The sequence below is a fragment of the Ammodytes marinus genome (assembly GCF_949987685.1).
Source record: "Ammodytes marinus genome assembly, chromosome: 8".
In the NCBI taxonomy this organism is placed as follows: Eukaryota; Metazoa; Chordata; class Actinopteri; order Uranoscopiformes; family Ammodytidae; genus Ammodytes; species Ammodytes marinus.
Window position 1 is genome coordinate 7,640,404 of NC_137212.1, and position 17,665 is coordinate 7,658,068.

Here is a 17,665-nt window from a genome sequence, read left to right on the forward strand (position 1 = left end):
CACTGACACATCCCTATGCGAATGTCTACCTTTCAGAGGTTTCAGCCACCTTCAAGTCGACCACGTCCGTCTCCTACATCTTCAGTGATCCCTATGAGCTGAGCAGGAACATCAGTGGCTCTCCGTCCTCCATCTACTCTGACATGACGCTGAGAGGAGAGAACATCTCCCTCAGCTTCAGGACCAGCCAGAGTCCTGCTCTGCTGCTCTACATCAACTCCTTCTACAGGGAATACATGGCCCTGCTCCTCAACAAACACAGTAAGGAACCTGTATTTTTCTTTTTTTTTTTTTTTTTTGCATTGGTTGGACCAGATTTGGCCAAATTTCAACTCAAGTCAACTGTCAATTTATCCAATGTGTGCCAGAGATACAGAGGAATTGAATAATATATTTCTCTCCGACCGACAGTGAAATAAGTACAAAGGATAAAAAAAGATGAGATAAGTAATACGTACAATAAATACATTTTAATAGTCCAAAAAGTAAGGTATATAAAACTATGATTGAAACTGTGCAATATAAAGGACATCATTTGCGTTATACAGGAAAGTAAATGCATTAGTAAGGGAAATATAAGGGCATAGCAATGTGCAAACCAAGTGTAATTGGATTAATGGAAAACGCACCGATTTAAGTGAAAGTGTGTCCCTGTGCGGCTTACTATAAAGTTATTTCAGTTTTACAAACCCTTTCCTTATCTTGTCCTTCCTGCATGTTCTTAAATGCTGTTCTTGCCTAGAGTCAGGTTCAAAGAAAACATTTGGTGCATTGCCTGTGAAAAAGTAATCCTGTTTTCAGCAGGGGGTCTTCCTTCCATTGCTTTTGCTATTGTTATTATTTAATGTCTTTGTATTTTCTTCTCTGTCCAGTTTTGCAGAGCTTCAGTAGGCAGGCAGCATGGCAAACATTCATTCTTTCAGCATAATCCGATTATTGTGTTATGTAAATATAGCTGAATTACAGGTTATTCTCAACTAGTGTGAAGCAAAGTTCAGGTGTTTTTGTAAATTTGGAAACAATTAATTTTCAAGATGGCTTAAAAACTATCAAGCTAATGCACTTGGTGAAAATATTTCAAGGTTTTCTCTGACTATTCTCAAGAGACAGCTGGGGCATAGAAGGTTTTGAAAAGTTGAGCAAGTCATCGTAAGTTTTTTTTTTTTTTTTTTTCACTGTTGCTGAAATATATAGAATTAAATCCCAGAGAGAGGTTACTTTTGGATGGGCTTCCTCTTTCCCTCTCTTTGCTGCTACTCACAGAGAAATTTAAACACCCTTTGCCCTTCGCAAAACTGTTTTTATTATCAGGAATTGCTCTTCTGATGGAGGGAATCGTTCCCTTTTACTCTCTATTTAATGAAAAAATTTAACATATTAGTGAGTCATTTTAAGAAATAAATTGGAAAGGGCTTTATCATTATGTGTTTGGTTTACTGGAAAAAGATTATCCGATTATTACTGCTCGTCTGTAAAGTCTGCAGACATCTGCAGGATTCACATTATCTCCGCGGTGGGGAATTTATTGAGTGTAGGAAAATAGAAAAATTCCTTTCATATCATGGAATAGTGTTATTCGTAGAGATGAAGTATAAATCCTTGCTGTATTGGTTGTAATGGTTTCTAGATTCTTTTAATTCTGCAGCTTGTATCTTAGAAGAAGAGATATCTGGATGAAATAGTCTTGCTTTGAATGAAGGAATAAACTCCATGTTGTTTTAGAAGTTCTGTGCCAAGAATGTGGAATACATTTTGAGGGAAATGGATTAAGAGCTTAATTAATTATCAAGGACTCGAAAGTCTTGGGTCTTTAAGACATGATTGTACCAATTAGCAATGTTTGAAAAGATTAGATCAGATTATGGTGCATTGTTATCTTTCATTGAATGGATTTTCCTTTATTGTATCATGTAAAATAAATATTAGCCTACATGTTGTTTTTTGTTAAAGTTTATTCCATTATAGCGACAGTTGGTATTCGATCTCTCATGGACATTCATTTTTCAGTGACCTCTTTTAAAAGTAAGGAACAAATCGCAACTTGATTCTCCCAATCATTTTGAAGACGCTTTAATTCTGTATGTGCTGGCATTGGAGAGTATTTTGTATCATTACAGTAAGTATTGGCGTTTTGTCTTTGCAAAGATGAGCTGGAATTGAGGTACAAGTTGCACAGCAGCAGAGATGTCGAGTCGCTGAGGAGCAGAGTCACCAACTTGGCCGATGGACGTCTGCACACAGTGACCATCAGGAGACTGGCAGACACCGTCTCTGTTCAGGTACAATCACTGAAAATATGTCACGTTGATCATTACGAGCAGGGTTTTCTTTTTTTCTATGTTTTAATTTTATTCATAGACATACAAAGTGTGAACCAAAGAGTGGGTAGAAGAACTTTGAAGTCAGTTATCGAAATATGCCTTTGACAACAATATGGTTTTCTGCTTTCTACCTGCTAAGCTTTTACCTTAGATGTGACTTACTGTACATTACCTTTCAGATTGACGAGAATGACAGAGAAGACTTCAACTTGACATCGGACGTGGAATTCAACAGCATCAAATCGCTCATTATTGGCAGAGTGCAGGGTAAGTGGGATTCTCTTGACGAACGCAGACTCCAGCACTTAGACGGACTCATTTGAATAACTGAGTTGTTTGGCCTCATGGGGAAAAAAAGCTGTTCCGAAGCTTTCTGCTGTTTTCTATTCATCAGGTTGGGTAGACCGGAGGGAGGGCTGCAGTCTGAGCAACAGCTGTGGTGCTTAAATGCAAAATGTTGACGTCCATATTTGAAAAGTCACAAACACAGCACTTTCTTGTCCGGATGCTAAATAACAACAACCTAAATAAAGGTGCAGCATTTAGTTAGGCCTATAAGTATTATCTAAATGCCGTAGGTTTTTTTTATCTTGAAATTAAGAAAATTCAGTACACTGGTTGGTGATCATTTTATTGATGTGTTGAGTCATATTTATGTTTGTCTAGCTGAGTGGGGCTTCAGACAGCTGTCATGGTAATAACGTCGTAAAAGGGCATTCACTTTGTATGGTAATCAGGATAGATTGAAAAGAACAAATCGCTAAGAAGATTGGAGTCAGCACCCTGCGATTCAGCATAACAACAAATAAGTCCCAGCTGCTGTGGCCGGGGTCAAAGTAAAGCAGGAAGTCAGACTGTAAAGTTCAGCCTCTCAACGTCTTACAGAACATTTCCCTTTCACGTCCCTCCTGTCGTAATCTAAACCGGATAAACTTTGTACCAGAGTTGTTGTGTTTTCTTCAGTCCCATCTAATCTTTACTTTTGGATGGTACCATTTAAAACAGAATTTTTTTTAAATGCTTGGAGGTGTTGGATGTTTGAGGTTCTATTTTTACACCCCCAGGAGTTAGCTTTGTATGGCGTAGGTGACTTGAGCTACAGGCAGCTACCACTGCTGCACAATAAAAGTAATTGAATTGTGAGCCAGTGGAAGGCCAACTGCCAGTTTGTTTAAACCAAGGTTGAATTGAAACAGACGCTGAAACAGATAGGTCAGTTTACTGTGTGTAGCAATAGCTGCTGTTGATTATTGAAGGAGACATTGAGGAATCACAAAATATATTCTCATTCATCCATCCATCCATCTAGCATGCAATTATTTATTTCCTAACCCACTCATCTTGTTGTGGCTGCTTCGAAGCTGGAGCGTATCCTAGAACACATTGGTCCAGTGTGTACCATACTGCTATCCAATCAGGGTGCCGATTTTCCTATTAATGTAACTACTGGAATATTTACTTTTACTTATTAACAGAGTTTTGACGATGACATACTAATTGGGTCTCATACCCTACTTGAACCAACATGACGTGCACCTGTAAGAAACAGGTACAAATTGATGCTGGAGTCTGTTTTGTTTGACTATATTTTGTTGGTGCTGATAGTGTTAACCCAGGCCATGTAAGTACGTGACCCAGCCTTCCCTCTGCGGAGCCAGAAGACTCAGGCGGTCATATCAGTATCAGAGAGGCAGCAAGATAGTTGATATACTGTCACTCGCTGCCAACACTGTCATCCATCAGCCTAACTAATGGACCAGGGATGGACAGAGAGAGAAGAGAGTGTGAGAGAGAGAGAGAGGGAGAGAGAGGGAATGAGATAGTGACTGAGAGAGAGGTGGAAGTAAAAGGCAGCAGCTGGGCGGAGGTGGACAGTAATCTCCAGTTCATGGATAAGAGGCCAATGCTGCCAGCATGGGGTTTGACACCTCGCACACATTTCTAATTCCTTTTCAGTGGAAGCGCAAACTCTTCTGCACATTCAATTCAATTCAATATTGCCATGACTATAGTAGTTTTATGACTTTTACATATTATAATATATTATTCATTATAGTTGTTTGGTTCAAAATGTATTTGCTTTTGTTTTGACTATATAGAGTATCAAAAATACGACATATTTGACTGACTACGTAATAAAGCTATTTATCATAGACACTGATGGCAGTACATTGGACTTTTATTCTCTGTGAGTAACATGACATGTTCAATAAATTGACTCATTAATATTAATAATAATAAAATGTATAGATTTGCGCATGCATGCTTGGTAAAGCACATCAGTTTTTACTTCAGAGACAAACTCCCCTGCTTGACTTAATTTATTCTAAAAAAGGCTAATTGGGAGACATGGAGAAACAGCCTAGACTTAAACTATGGAGACTTATTATGATTGCAGTAATAAGCATCTAAAACTTAATCTTCTCCTTAAAGGTTTTTTGTGTCATTGTCTTCCATCTTAATAATTTGCCCCCTATCTCACAGGCTGCTCAATAGATAAACACATGTTAGGAGATTTATAATTCAAAGTCAAATTATTTCCCGCTGCTCAAAGGATCACATTCAATTAAAAAACTTAATAAGAGGCTGATAAAATATACAGCCGATAAAAGCCCTCTCCAGCCAGGCCACTCTGCAGCTTCCCATTTATTTTGTTGAAAAGTTGTTCGTCTCCGGTAATAACGTAGATGACTGGCAATGATGTGCTCTGCAATCAAAATGCCCTGCTGAAATGATTGCAGTTCACACTGACATTTATAGCTGCTAAAAGCTTCATTTAGTACATGCTGTCACATAAATGCTGTTGTGAGTATGTTAGTCACAAGTGGTTGTTTCTTCACAGAGAAAGTTTTACCCATAAAACTGTCAAAAACAGATGCTGAAAAGCAAGCGACCTGCTGTTTTAAGGCAGGTGTTGCAAATAGCGGAACTGCAGTGTATTGTGTTAGTGTATGACCATGATTGGGTCAGAACTCCATTTGGCCAACACTTTTGTTTGTGATTAGGCTACAGTATTTGAAAACTAATGGCCAACCTCTTATGAACTTTGCTGAGGAAACTCACAGCCACCATAGATTGAATTCTGATGGTTTGTTGGCCCTTTTGATCTTTTCCTCTCACAATACTTATAGACCAAAAAACTGCACTTGTACAAAAGAAAATAATGTTGTAAAAGGCAAAGTACCAAGAAGTTTGCCGAGCGTATTCGTGCACCAAAAGGAATAAATCCTTTCAATTTTAATGACCCGCCTGCCTCCCCTCTAGCACCACCATTACTGGACTTTAAAAATAGAAAACTAGCTGTTGTGTGGTTTGTTTGAACCAGCACTTTTGTTTTGTACATTTCGGGTCTCCTCGAGTTATTACTTTGCAGTAAAAAGCTTTATGCAGCAAGTCTGATTCTGCACGACTTGATTTATGCCAGTTGCCAATAGTAAGTGCCCATACAGAAACTAGCGTGCCTTTATGTACTGTAGCACGACAAACAGCAAGTGTACAGAACATTACGTGTTTGACTTTGATGCTGAACATGTCAATTTATTTCAGACGAACAGTTTCTGCTTTGTTTTCTTAGTCAAGGTTTCAGTTGCCTTACCTTCCAATACTTTAAACAAACTACAAGGAACTTTTTTAATGTTTATGAAACAGTCACATTGTTCCTCTGATGATCATGAATGAGCTCTAACAGCAAACAAGACCAACAGTGAAAATAATGTTTTTTTTATATAGTAATAATTAATGCCTTTTTACGGGTCAGAATCCCAACCAACTCGGACAAAACAGCAGCACTGTATAACAGCAGTCATACAGGAACATCCTGTGTTTCCCGACAGTTCTAAAACAGTTTACTTTGCATCACCATTGTCACATTACAATTATTAATCTTGCATAATCAAATATAATTACATTACATTATACATTACATTAGGTCTCTCTTTCAGTCGCTTCCTAAACAAATGCACACATTGCCGGCACACACTGGCAAAGATCTTTGGTACAGCGGGCGCTGGTGCCCTAAAAACACTACCGCTTTTGTCCCAAGTAACAACAACAACTTTAAGTTCCTCATAGTCCTTTTAACCGTACTGCAGTTGGCATGCATATACTGTTTATACACTATCCGTATTTTATTTGGAAAATGTGCTGGGGAAACTCATTTTAAAGACAAAGATATAGATACCACTTGTCATTGCAACCATGGTCTCATCAAGATACATGTTTGCTGTATTTGGTGTGTGTAATTGGACCTTGCTGATAACATATGTGTATTCCAACTCAGTCTCTCTTTTCTGTGTGTTCAGATTTGGATGGTCTGGATGCAGAGCTGGCCGGCTTGGCCTCTCTTGGCTTCACCGGCTGTCTGTCAGGAGTTGGCTTTAACTCCATCAGTCCTCTGAAAGCTGCTCTGCTTCACCCTGACAGCCCTGTTATCGTCAGCGGCCGATTGGCCCAGTCCAGCTGTGCTTCCTCCATTCCGGCCAATCCCTACGCAGCAGGAACCACACACTCTTTTTCAGGTACAACGAGCAGACATGTTTTGAAATTGCTTTATCTTTCTTTTTAACTATTCTACATACTGATCATAAAGTATGTAGTAAGCACACAGTAGGCACACAAATGGGACATACTCTAACTTATTTATTTCATCATAACATCATGCCTTGAACTTGAATCTTGCTTGTACATCCTTTGCATTGCTGGTTGTTTTCACACGGAGGCTCTGTTGATGTGACTTAACTTCCTCTGGGCAGTACAGAGGAAACATTCCCAGATGTAGTTGGACATCTGGGTACTTTTCAGCATGTTGCATTTTACCACATGTATTGGGGCATCCTTAATATTTTCCTACCATACTAAATAGCCGGGAAGTATGGGTATTGGAGCGCAGCCTCAGCCTATCATGTCCACTTCTATATGCATATTATATCTCATTGGGTAACCACCCCACCCTCTCCCGATGTGGGAATCCATCCTGTATGTCTTGAATATTATTCTTAGGGCGTTCGTTAGACTTTTTTATTGGGCTCATTAACCATCCTCCTCGGTAAGAAGACAGAGTGATGGCTCTACCACAGATGAGATTAGTCAGACAAGCTAAACGCTAAGTCCTCTGAGGCCGGGCTGCACAGTCTGCACTGATGGATGGTTCTCACACCGACTCTACCTTCTCCTCGTCTGTCCATATTCACTCCTTTACCTCATTTTTCTTCTTTCTTTTTTGTCTGGAACATTTTTTCTGACAATGTTCTGTATTTTATCTCCTTTTCATCACTCTGTTTACAGACCAACCTGGTTCAGTGGACCCAGGTCAACCTTTAGTCAACGCTATCAGGAGTGACTCGGCTCTAATCGGAGGTAATTCAATGAGAACCATTCATTAAAAATGTATTGGGAAAAAAAATGTACCTTGTAAGCTGAAGAAGCAGTAAAAAATAATGGGTTGACCCTTTAATGATGAGATTTTGGGTCTGAATTCACATGGAAACCTTCACTGACAAAAAGATTTTTGAAGATTTTACGCAGCCTTCAACTCAGTCACCTGTGTCCCAAATTTTTGTTTACTTGACAAATACAACTAGAAGCTTTAGTGATTCATTAACACAAGATAAAAACCACTAACTGAAAAACTGCTGCATAGCACAACTAGAGGTCAAACAGTCCACAAGCCAACTTTAACACTCAAACATGACATTGGTATTGAACTTCCTATCAATATTGATGTTGATTTTCCAAAATGAACTATTCCTTCAAGAGATTAGGCTGCAGAAAAAAGCCGACAATAACTAGGTGAGTCATTTTGTGTGTTTCTGTGATTATAGGGGTGATCGCCGTTGTGATATTCGTCACCGCGTCTGCATTGGGGATAATGGCCAGGTTCATGTGCAACAGGACTGAAACATATCGAAAACAGGACGTCAAAGCAGTGCAGCCTGAAGACAGCCACGAGTTACCATACAGCAGCCAGGCGGACTCTCAGAGCGCTCTCGGGGAAAACCGAAAGGAGTATTTCATTTAGCAGGAGCCCCCGACTTGTGTGGACGGAGCGGGATGAATTACTAAGAACTCAGTGCTTTGCGATACACATAGAGCCCCTCTACAACTGGTACAACTGGTCACTAGATGTGACGTCAAAAACAGAACACTATATGATTTTTTTATTTATTTCCTTTCTGCTGTCATTTTGACGATGTAAATATCTTAACATGTAAATGGTTATTTGTGTGCTTATGATAATATTTCTCCGCCATATTGAAATGTTTAAAATTATTTAATGAAAAGAAAATAGATGTGATGCTCAAAACACAACTCAACTAGACTTTTGGACTTTGTGTTAATTTGTAAAAAGCACTTTTTCTACAAGGATGATAAAAAAAAACTTTCTGTGAATTTGAGATGTCAGAGCCATACAGTATGTTTCAAAATATGAGTAAGATGAATTACAGTTGACTGGGAGGTTGACAAATGTGTTTCACCGCTACACATAATAGCTCAATCGAAAGCGCGCCCCCAGAATCGACCAAAATCCATTTGTCATAAATGAAAAGAACACTCGCTGTGTATATATGAATACAAAATTAAAGTCACTCTAAAAACGTCCATGCTTTGTCTTTGAGTAAGTCAACTTTTATTACATGCTGTGCTTTTTCTCCATATCATGATAAAAAAGGCTTTACAAGAAGATATTGTTTTTTCCTTTTACGTCTTGCCTGTACCACCTGCAGTGAGCAGCCCACACCAAAAGTAGCTTTCACAGTTAGCTTTCAAGCAGCACGGTCTATACAACTCATTATGTCACTTTGTTCACTCTGCAGTCATTTAATAAGTTTTTACCCGCAGCACTTATCTGTTTTTTACCTGCAGAGGTATAATCAGAACGGGAAACAGAAATAATTGAAGAGAATGAGCCATCAAGTGTGCACTGAAAACAAGCAATCCAAATATTAATATTGGATATTTATTCCTCACTGCCTCTTCAATACTTTGGATGCTATGTGCGTGGGATTTTTTGTGGGGGGAAATTGCATCTTTCTTTCTTTCAAATTTCTTCTATCTCGGTCTTCAAAATGTTTTTTTATGTTACAAACAATGTTTTTTTTTTACCAGAATAATCCCACACAATAACAACATACGGTTCAGGAAAGCATCTGCTAAGCTCCTGCTGTCCAGTAGTTATTTCTCTGAACAATTCCCATGGTGCAAAAAAATAAGGCAATGCATTTTATATGTCTTTGTTTATTTCAAGAGAGCCACACTTGCCACTGTGCATGGACATTGGAAGGAGCCTCAAGCTTAAGACATACCATAGAGACAGTTTGATTGTCAAGAACTGCAGTTAAATCACTAGAGCGATGACCGCTTGGCACTACAGATGTCCTTCTACAAGATAAAGAAGGAAATCAAACACACTGAGCAGTTATGTGCCGAGACATTACTCTCAACAGAGCTGCTAGTGTTAATACATTTAAACTACGGTGGCTCTATATCCTCTCACAAATCAATGTATCGTTATCAAACTTTATACATATGGCAGCTTCGGCTATAATTCCAGTTCCACATTGGAGTCTATTTGTGGCAGTTGCCTTAAAACTTGCTGCTGTTTTAATGAACATTTAAGTCCTGCTCGATTTTTCCTAGCAGTGGGTTAAGTTCTGCTGACAAGGGAAATAAACAAGCTTTCATTTCGATAATGTATAAATGCTGTGCTTGTGAATAATCTAAAATGTTAGTGACTGAGTCATTTTCTTTCAAACTATCTAGCCATTTCTCCATTTCATGGTTTGGTTAACTTCAAACTCACTGCTCTATAATAGTAAAACAGATTTTTTTTTCTCAAATACTGGAAATGTGATTGATTTTACCTGAAACTTCCGAGATTGTCTATTTCTTGAAATACTTGAAAAAGTTGCAGAAAAATACCGCTATTGAAAAGGAGTAATTGTAACAGCTGCTTGTTGTTACTGTAGGTCTAGTTACTGGAAGTAGATCAGACTCTGTGAAGTATTCTGCAGGCTTCATTCTCTGGTTTCTAAAGAGGTTAAAGGGTTAATAGATTTTTCTCGGGTCGAACTGAGGGTTTTAGACAAGCTGTTCTGTTAGCTGTCACAACAGTTAACCACTCCCTCCCTATCTCTCTTAGGTGTTGTGTGCAGTGATGTCCAGTTTGTTTTTGGCAGAAGTCCGCTGGTGAAACTTTTTTTTTTTAATGTTGCCACAATATACTAAGTAAGTTTCTTTACATTTTGACCTGCATTTATTTTGATTCACCCACAATCATCACGAATGGCCTTGAAGTAAACTTGAATTGCATGCTAAATTAAATGTTTTCAGATAAAGAGATTATTACTGTAGCAGAAAATGGGGTGGAAAAACAGTGTTAAGACGCAGCTGAGGTGTTTTGTTTCCATGTTAAATGAAGCTGAAACCCAGCAAAATTTTTCCCTCTCTAGAGCAAATTAAATTAACATAAATTTACATCACAGATTGTTGTTCCTGTTTAACTTTCAGAGGGCTTCTCTTTATGCATTACATGGCAGTGTTGATGGGTATTAATATGCTCTTTCTGCAGAGTGGAGATAAAGATGGCTGACTAAAAGACTAAAACACAAACATCCAAGAGATGGAAATGTCAAAGTAATTTTTCATGACGACATGTCTTCCCAATTCCAAAAGTCCGAGGTTAAAGACTGATTCAGAACACAGCTGACACTGACACTGGAAACACAGATAGCGTATAAGCAGAAGCAAATCTACTAATGCCAAAGTACTAAACTCACATTTAGTGAGTGCATAAAATAAACACAATCAAACCAAGTAAACAAGTTCTAAATCCTTATAGGGGAAACTTCAATTACATTTCCCCCCAATCAATATTAGTTGTTCACAGCTCTGCATTGGACATAAACTGTGAATCTGCCCTGAATATAGAGGCAGGAAATGGAGGAGCTGCAGTCCAGAGGCACAATCCACTTTCTTACAAAAATTCTGCAGCCATTTCGGCAGCTCTTTGAGACTCTACTTATAGGCTAAATGCTTATGTCAGAATGCTAACATCCTCACGACGACAATTTTAAAATGCTGATGTTTAAACGTATCGTGTGAAACTTCTGTAAGCCCCCATGAGTAATTCTGAGTATACACGAAGACTCTTGGCACATTTACTGTACATGAGGTAAGTCTTTGGTGATCACGCATGGGTTTTATTCCATATCTGGGTTTTTTCTTAGCAGTGGAATCAACAATTGAAACATTTCTTTGGTGCATCTTGGGATTTTCCTGAGCAACTGTGCCAGTGTCAGGGGGCGACACCTGTTTGTAAATGCTGCCGTACTGAAAAATACAGAGAGAGTTTTGTGGAGCTTAAAGGCGTAATCAACTTTGTTTCAATTCGTTTGGCGATGGCTTAAATGTAACCAACATTTGTATATGTGAAAAGGGTTACGCACTATAGCTTTAAAAGGTATGTCTGTATAGCCAACTCGGGCACAATGACCAAATATGTTAGTAATATTAGCACTAGTGGCCTAAATACTTTGATAAAGCAATTAACTCTGTTTGCCTATTATCTGCAAGGGGTTGATAAAACCTCCCACTTTGAGGTTGACAGACTGAAAGTTGAGATGTTGTAGAGTAAGATGGCATCTAATTATCTGTTAATGGAACCATGGGGAGCACAGGTCTGATAGGAGCGTCTATTGTAGCTGAAATTAGGGGAAACGATCATTAACTCTTCTCATATAATGTTCTCCATATGTCCCACAGGTACTTAAAATCCCATTCATTGGGTCATTTGAACTGAGTATCATCACACTAAATGAAGTGGACATATGGTGTGTTCCCAGATATATGTGTTTCCTCACCCTTTACTCTACTTTTCTGACCTCAGGGGCCTGTTGCATAAAACTAAAATAAGGGATTAACCTAGGATATTTCGGTTATCCTGGCTTGCGTTAGCCATGATCCGGTTGCATAAAAGCGGAGGGACATACGTTACCATGGAGATTTAGATACACTTATTCTGTTGCCTGATTGGCTCAGTCAGCTGTCACTCCGATCTGAAATCAAAGTGTTTAACAGTTATTCCATGATCTTCTGTGTACTGCTTTATTTTCATTCACCTGTTTTAAGGTACCACATAAAAGACTGCATTCTCATTTAGTTAAATAGTTATTTTTTATTTAAACCTGAACCATTTTTAATTAACTTAATTATAATTACATTAAGATTAAATGATATAAATTATAATAATGTATGTGATAGTCTGTTCATACTACAGGCTATATTTATACAATTGATTATCAATGGCAGATGACGTTGCAAATGTGGGTCAAATAAACTCACTTTGTACTTATAACTATATCGAGGTGCATCTAAAACGAAATTCAATATCAATGAAAATTTCCTTTTTTCTGTAATTTAATTCAAAAAGTGAAACTGAAATATATTCTAGATTCATTACACATGAAGTTAAATTAATCTAGAATAAACATAATTTTCAGAAGGTCAACATTTCTGTATTTTAAATCCTTTTTCTGATTGTATGTAATATTCAAATAATTTGAGATACTGGATTTATTATTCCATGATCAATCAATCATCCAAAAAAAGGCCTGACATATTTCACTTAGTAATCTATGAAAGTTTCACTTTTTGAATGGACTTTCCATGATATTCTATTTTTTTAGATGCACCTGCAGACTGCTCACTGTCAACTAGTTTATATTTAAACAATACAGGGACATGAAGATCAGTTTGCAGAGAATACATCTGCTGTATGAAATGAACTGCCCCCTCACTTATGGTTTAAACTAGCAAGGCATTGTGGGATTTTTACATCAGTAAATCTGTGTTCGATCTCTGGGACTACTTCTGAAAGCTGTGGGCTGGCACTTAACAGAATTACCTACACCTGGCTTGACAAAGCAGCCCCTTTTCATCCTGGATTGGCATTTATGCAACTGACTAATCCAAAGTGCCCAGGCTAGGCTTTGTCAAGGCTGGCTTTATCAATCATCCTGGATATCTTAATTCCACTTTTATGCAGTAGACCACAGCTTTTCTAATGCCTTCTGTAATATGTGCTGAGATCTCATGATAAAGAATAATATGTGACTGCAGGAGACACTGAGTGGGATGAATGATTTGACAGAATTAATAAGTTGCCCACAATACACGGTCTCATAATTTGTGATGGTAGTATTAAAGGCGGAGTCAACGATTCCCGAGAATGCTTGTTGTCAAAAAAATGTTTTTTCAATATCAGTGAAGACTTCCTCAAGATCCACAACATGAACGTAGCTTGTGCGTGCTGAAAAAAAAGGGGGTTAATACTCGGCTCTGTTGGCCCCCTGTGCTGGTTTACAGAGCCTAGGCCGTGTACACTAGATGTTTTTGTCCAGTGGCAATAGCGGATGTTTAAATATATCCCACAGTACCCTATGTGTTCTCGCATGACAACACATAGCCTCAGAGGGGTAAACAATCTGTTGAAGTGTTTGTTAATTCTCTCATCTCTCCTGTGGTTAGTATACATGTGAAACTCGAAAAATTTGAATATCATGCAAAAGTTCATTTATTTCAGTAATTCAACTTTATAGGTGAAAATAATATCTTATACAGACTCATTACATGCAAAGTGAGATATGTGAAGCCTTTAACTTGTATAATTGTGATTATTATGGCTTACAGTTTATAAAAACCCCAAATTCAAAATCTCAGAAAATTAGAATATTACATAAAATCAATAAAAAAAGGGTTTTAAATACAGAAATGTCGGTCCTCTAGAAAGTATAATCATGCATATGTACTAAGTACTCATGGTTTGGGCCCCTTTTGCATGAATTATTGCCTAAATGCGGCGTGGCATGGATGCTATCAGCCTGTGGCACTGCTGAGGTGTTATGGAAGCCCAAGTTGCTTTGATGTGGCCTTCAGCTCATCTGTATTGTTGGGTCTGGTGTGTATCATCTTCCTCTTGACAATAGTCCATAGTTTCTCTATGGAGTTCAGGTCAGGAGAGTGGTCTGGCCATTCATGCACAGTAATACCATGGTCAGTCAACCAGTTACCGGTGGTTTATGGTACTGTGGGCAGGTGCCAAGTCTAGCTGGAAAGGGAAATTGTCATCTCCATAAAGCTTGTCAACAGACAGAAGCATGAAGTGCTCTAAAATCTTCTGGTAGATGGCTGTGGTGACTTTGGACTTGATAACACAGTGGACCAACAGTAGCAGATTTCATGATACCTCAAATTATCACTGATCCAAATTAAATGTTTCATTTGGAAATCAAGGTCCCACAGTCTAGAGGAAGAGGGGAGGAGCACAAAATCCAAGGGGCTTGAAGACCACTGTCAAGTTTCAACAGTCAGTGATGATTTGAGGCACCATGTCATCTGATGGTGTTGGTCCACTGTGTTATCAAGTCCAAAGTCACCACAGCTGTCTACCAGGAGATTTTAGAGCACTTAATGCTCCTGTCTGTTGACAAGCTTTATGGAGATGCTGAATTACTTTTTCCAGCGAGACTTGACACCTGTCCACAGTGCCAAAACCACAAGTAACTGGTTGACTGACCATGGTATTACTGTGTTGATTGGCCAGACAACTCTCCTGACCTGAACCCAATAGAGAAACTACGGACTATTGTCAAGAGGAAGATGATACACACCAGACCCAACAATACAGACGAGCTGAAGGCCACTATCAAAGCAACCTGGGCTTCCATAACACCTCATGTCACAGACAGGCTGATAGCATCCATGCCACGCCGCATTTAGGCAATCATTCGTGCAAAGGTGGCCCAAACCAAGTACTTAGTACATATGCATGATTATACTTTCTAGAGGGCCGACATTTCTGTATTTAAAATAATTTTTTTATTGATTTTATGTAATATTCAAATTTTCTGAGATTTTGAATTTGGGGTTTTCATAAGCTGTAAGCCATAATAATCACAATTATAACAAATAAAGGTTTGAAATATCTCACTTTGAATGTAATGAGTCTATATAATATATTAGTCTCACCATTTAGGTTGAATTTCTGAAATAAATGAACTTTTGCACGATATTCTAATTTTTCGAGTTTCACCTGTACACTTCTTTCTCCCTCTGGACCTCATCAGATGATAAAGACTGCTGCAATCTCATGATATCCAGGCATTTTATATACCCAGTAGGAATCATTCAAGCCTCCCATCTGTAGCTCCCGAGGCATTAAACTGAAAAAGCCCAAATATGCAAAGGAAAATTCTTTCACCCAGGCAATGCCTTAACAGATATGTGTTATGAAATTCATAGGATCTTTCTCTTTTTTCAGTTTTTATTATCCCCAGTAATTTTAGATACAGACATTTTGACATTCAGGTTTAAAATCGCTCCTTTTTCATTGTTTTGTTATAATGAAGAATGTCTAATGGTGCTAAAATAAATGAATGGGTTGAATGTTAATAACAGAGGGAATTTGAGCCTGCTGCTGTTTGACTGTCTGGGACTTTTCATCTGATAATCCATCTACAAATTAAACCATGTCTACTTGACATGGAGAGCAAATTTTTTGATTAGCTCTTTGAAATTTTTAAAAAGCGGACCACCCGTTGAATACATGCATGTCATTGCTCACTTATTTTCCTCTGATTCCAGTCATGTTAAAGAAGTACTCCCAAGGTGGAACCATGAAGGTGTATTGAACTCTATGCTCCTATGTAGTATAAATGTGCAAAAATTTTAGAAATCGGTTGATCCTAGCCTGAGAAAAGGCAAAAAGAGTGTTTTTTTGGTCTCTCTGGCTGTCTCTGACTCTAAAGTCAGAAATCCTCCTACTACCACAATGCACTGCGCTCGCAGTCCTCCTAGGCCCCGCCCACATTTCCCTTGTAGTCTCGTCCATAGCGTCTGTCTGACTGATGAGAGTAAACAACAACTTCCAAATACAGTTGTGGGCGATACCTCGACAAATAGGGGAGAACGGGGTAAGTAGGCACACTTTTTACTCTAGTGAGAATTGCTTATCACCTAAACATCTTTCAATAGTCATTCCTACATTAAATTGAAGCTTAAGGTGTTGGCTTGAAATATATACCCCTCACTTTTTCTATCTTATTGTAATAAAGAAGAAATTAATCATCAAAGACACCCTTACACATTGTGACAACCAACCCCATCAAGGGGTCGGTTGTCAAACACAATGGGGTTGTTTGTCACAAAGTTATCTTAATGGGAATAATCTTAAAAAGAAGGCAAGAAAGTAGAACTAAATTTGAAAGTTTAATTGCATTGTCAAGTTGAAAAATAGGCCTACATAACTGGCAGCTGGTCTAGTTTGGGATGCACTGGGTTGTTTTGATTTTGTTGCCCTTTTTTCTTTTGCATGCTAGCTGCCTTTTCCTGCTCTATTCTTTCCTTCTCTGGGGTGTCAGTGAGAATACAGCTTGACAATTTATTTCGTTTTTTGGGTTCCTTTTCTGGCTGCAGCCTTGAGATAACATGTGACAACCAACCCCACAAAAAATGTGACGATCAACCCCTACTTGAATTTCTTGCTAGCATCAAGGCCAACAACCATCTGACAACTAATTAGCTTGCTAACCACAATCTAAAATATAGTTTACCCTTCACACTTTGTATGGGTAACAAGTGTTTTGTTATAAACCCATTGTGTAAAAGACTAGAAGAAAAATACTGAGGAGCTAAATATTTTCAATTTGACATGAAAAACACAAACGGTCGTCTCACCTCAAATTCAGCAGTCTAACTCCAAGGAAGACTATGTAGGTGACCTCTGATCCCAATTCTGGATATTTACATACCAAAATTTCATAGACAGCGCCTTCTGGTTCCGAGATATAACGATTGTGACAACCAACCCGTGTGACAAATTACCCCGTTCTCCCCTACAGACGCAATTTAGATTCCACAATGAATGATTTTTTCTAAAGTATACATAGTTTCCGGTTTCACTGTAAAACGGAGGGAAGGAAACGCGCACTCGGCTACGTTTGCTACAGTTTTCAAGATAGTTTTTCAACATGCCTGCTGCTAGGCCCACATGCTGCGCGCTATCAACAAAACTAGCCTAGCCTTTAAACCGGACTCTGAAGCTAAATATTCTGGGCAAGAAGAGGACACTCTGGATGGGAGGGACGTATGCGGACCGGGACCCTGTCCCATAGACTTTTCTAATGCACCACCTCCTGCAGAAAGCACTCGCGTACAGGTAAGACTTTCAACCTATTAGACTATATTTCTGTTCACACAGTGTACGAAACGCGTCATTCCCCATGTCGCTATGTAAAATGTGGGGTGTGGAATATCAGGACAGCTGGGCCAAGTGAAGAGTGAGTCAAGAC

General features: G+C 38.6%; 1 protein-coding gene across 1 annotated transcript in view; it reads left to right on the forward strand.

Moving 5' to 3' along the window:
* Window positions 1-8,337, forward strand: part of LOC307254859 (contactin-associated protein-like 4) — a gene marked incomplete at both ends in the record, with an annotated part of 85,471 nt that extends 77,134 nt beyond the window's left edge. The window contains 6 exons of the mRNA XM_080033394.1: window positions 37-261; window positions 2,146-2,279; window positions 2,501-2,588; window positions 6,623-6,838; window positions 7,605-7,676; window positions 8,141-8,337. Of these exons, the coding sequence (XP_079889520.1) occupies window positions 37-261; window positions 2,146-2,279; window positions 2,501-2,588; window positions 6,623-6,838; window positions 7,605-7,676; window positions 8,141-8,337 (932 nt within the window). The remainder of the gene's footprint in view (window positions 1-36; window positions 262-2,145; window positions 2,280-2,500; window positions 2,589-6,622; window positions 6,839-7,604; window positions 7,677-8,140) is intronic.
* Window positions 8,338-17,665: the final 9,328 nt, after the last annotated feature.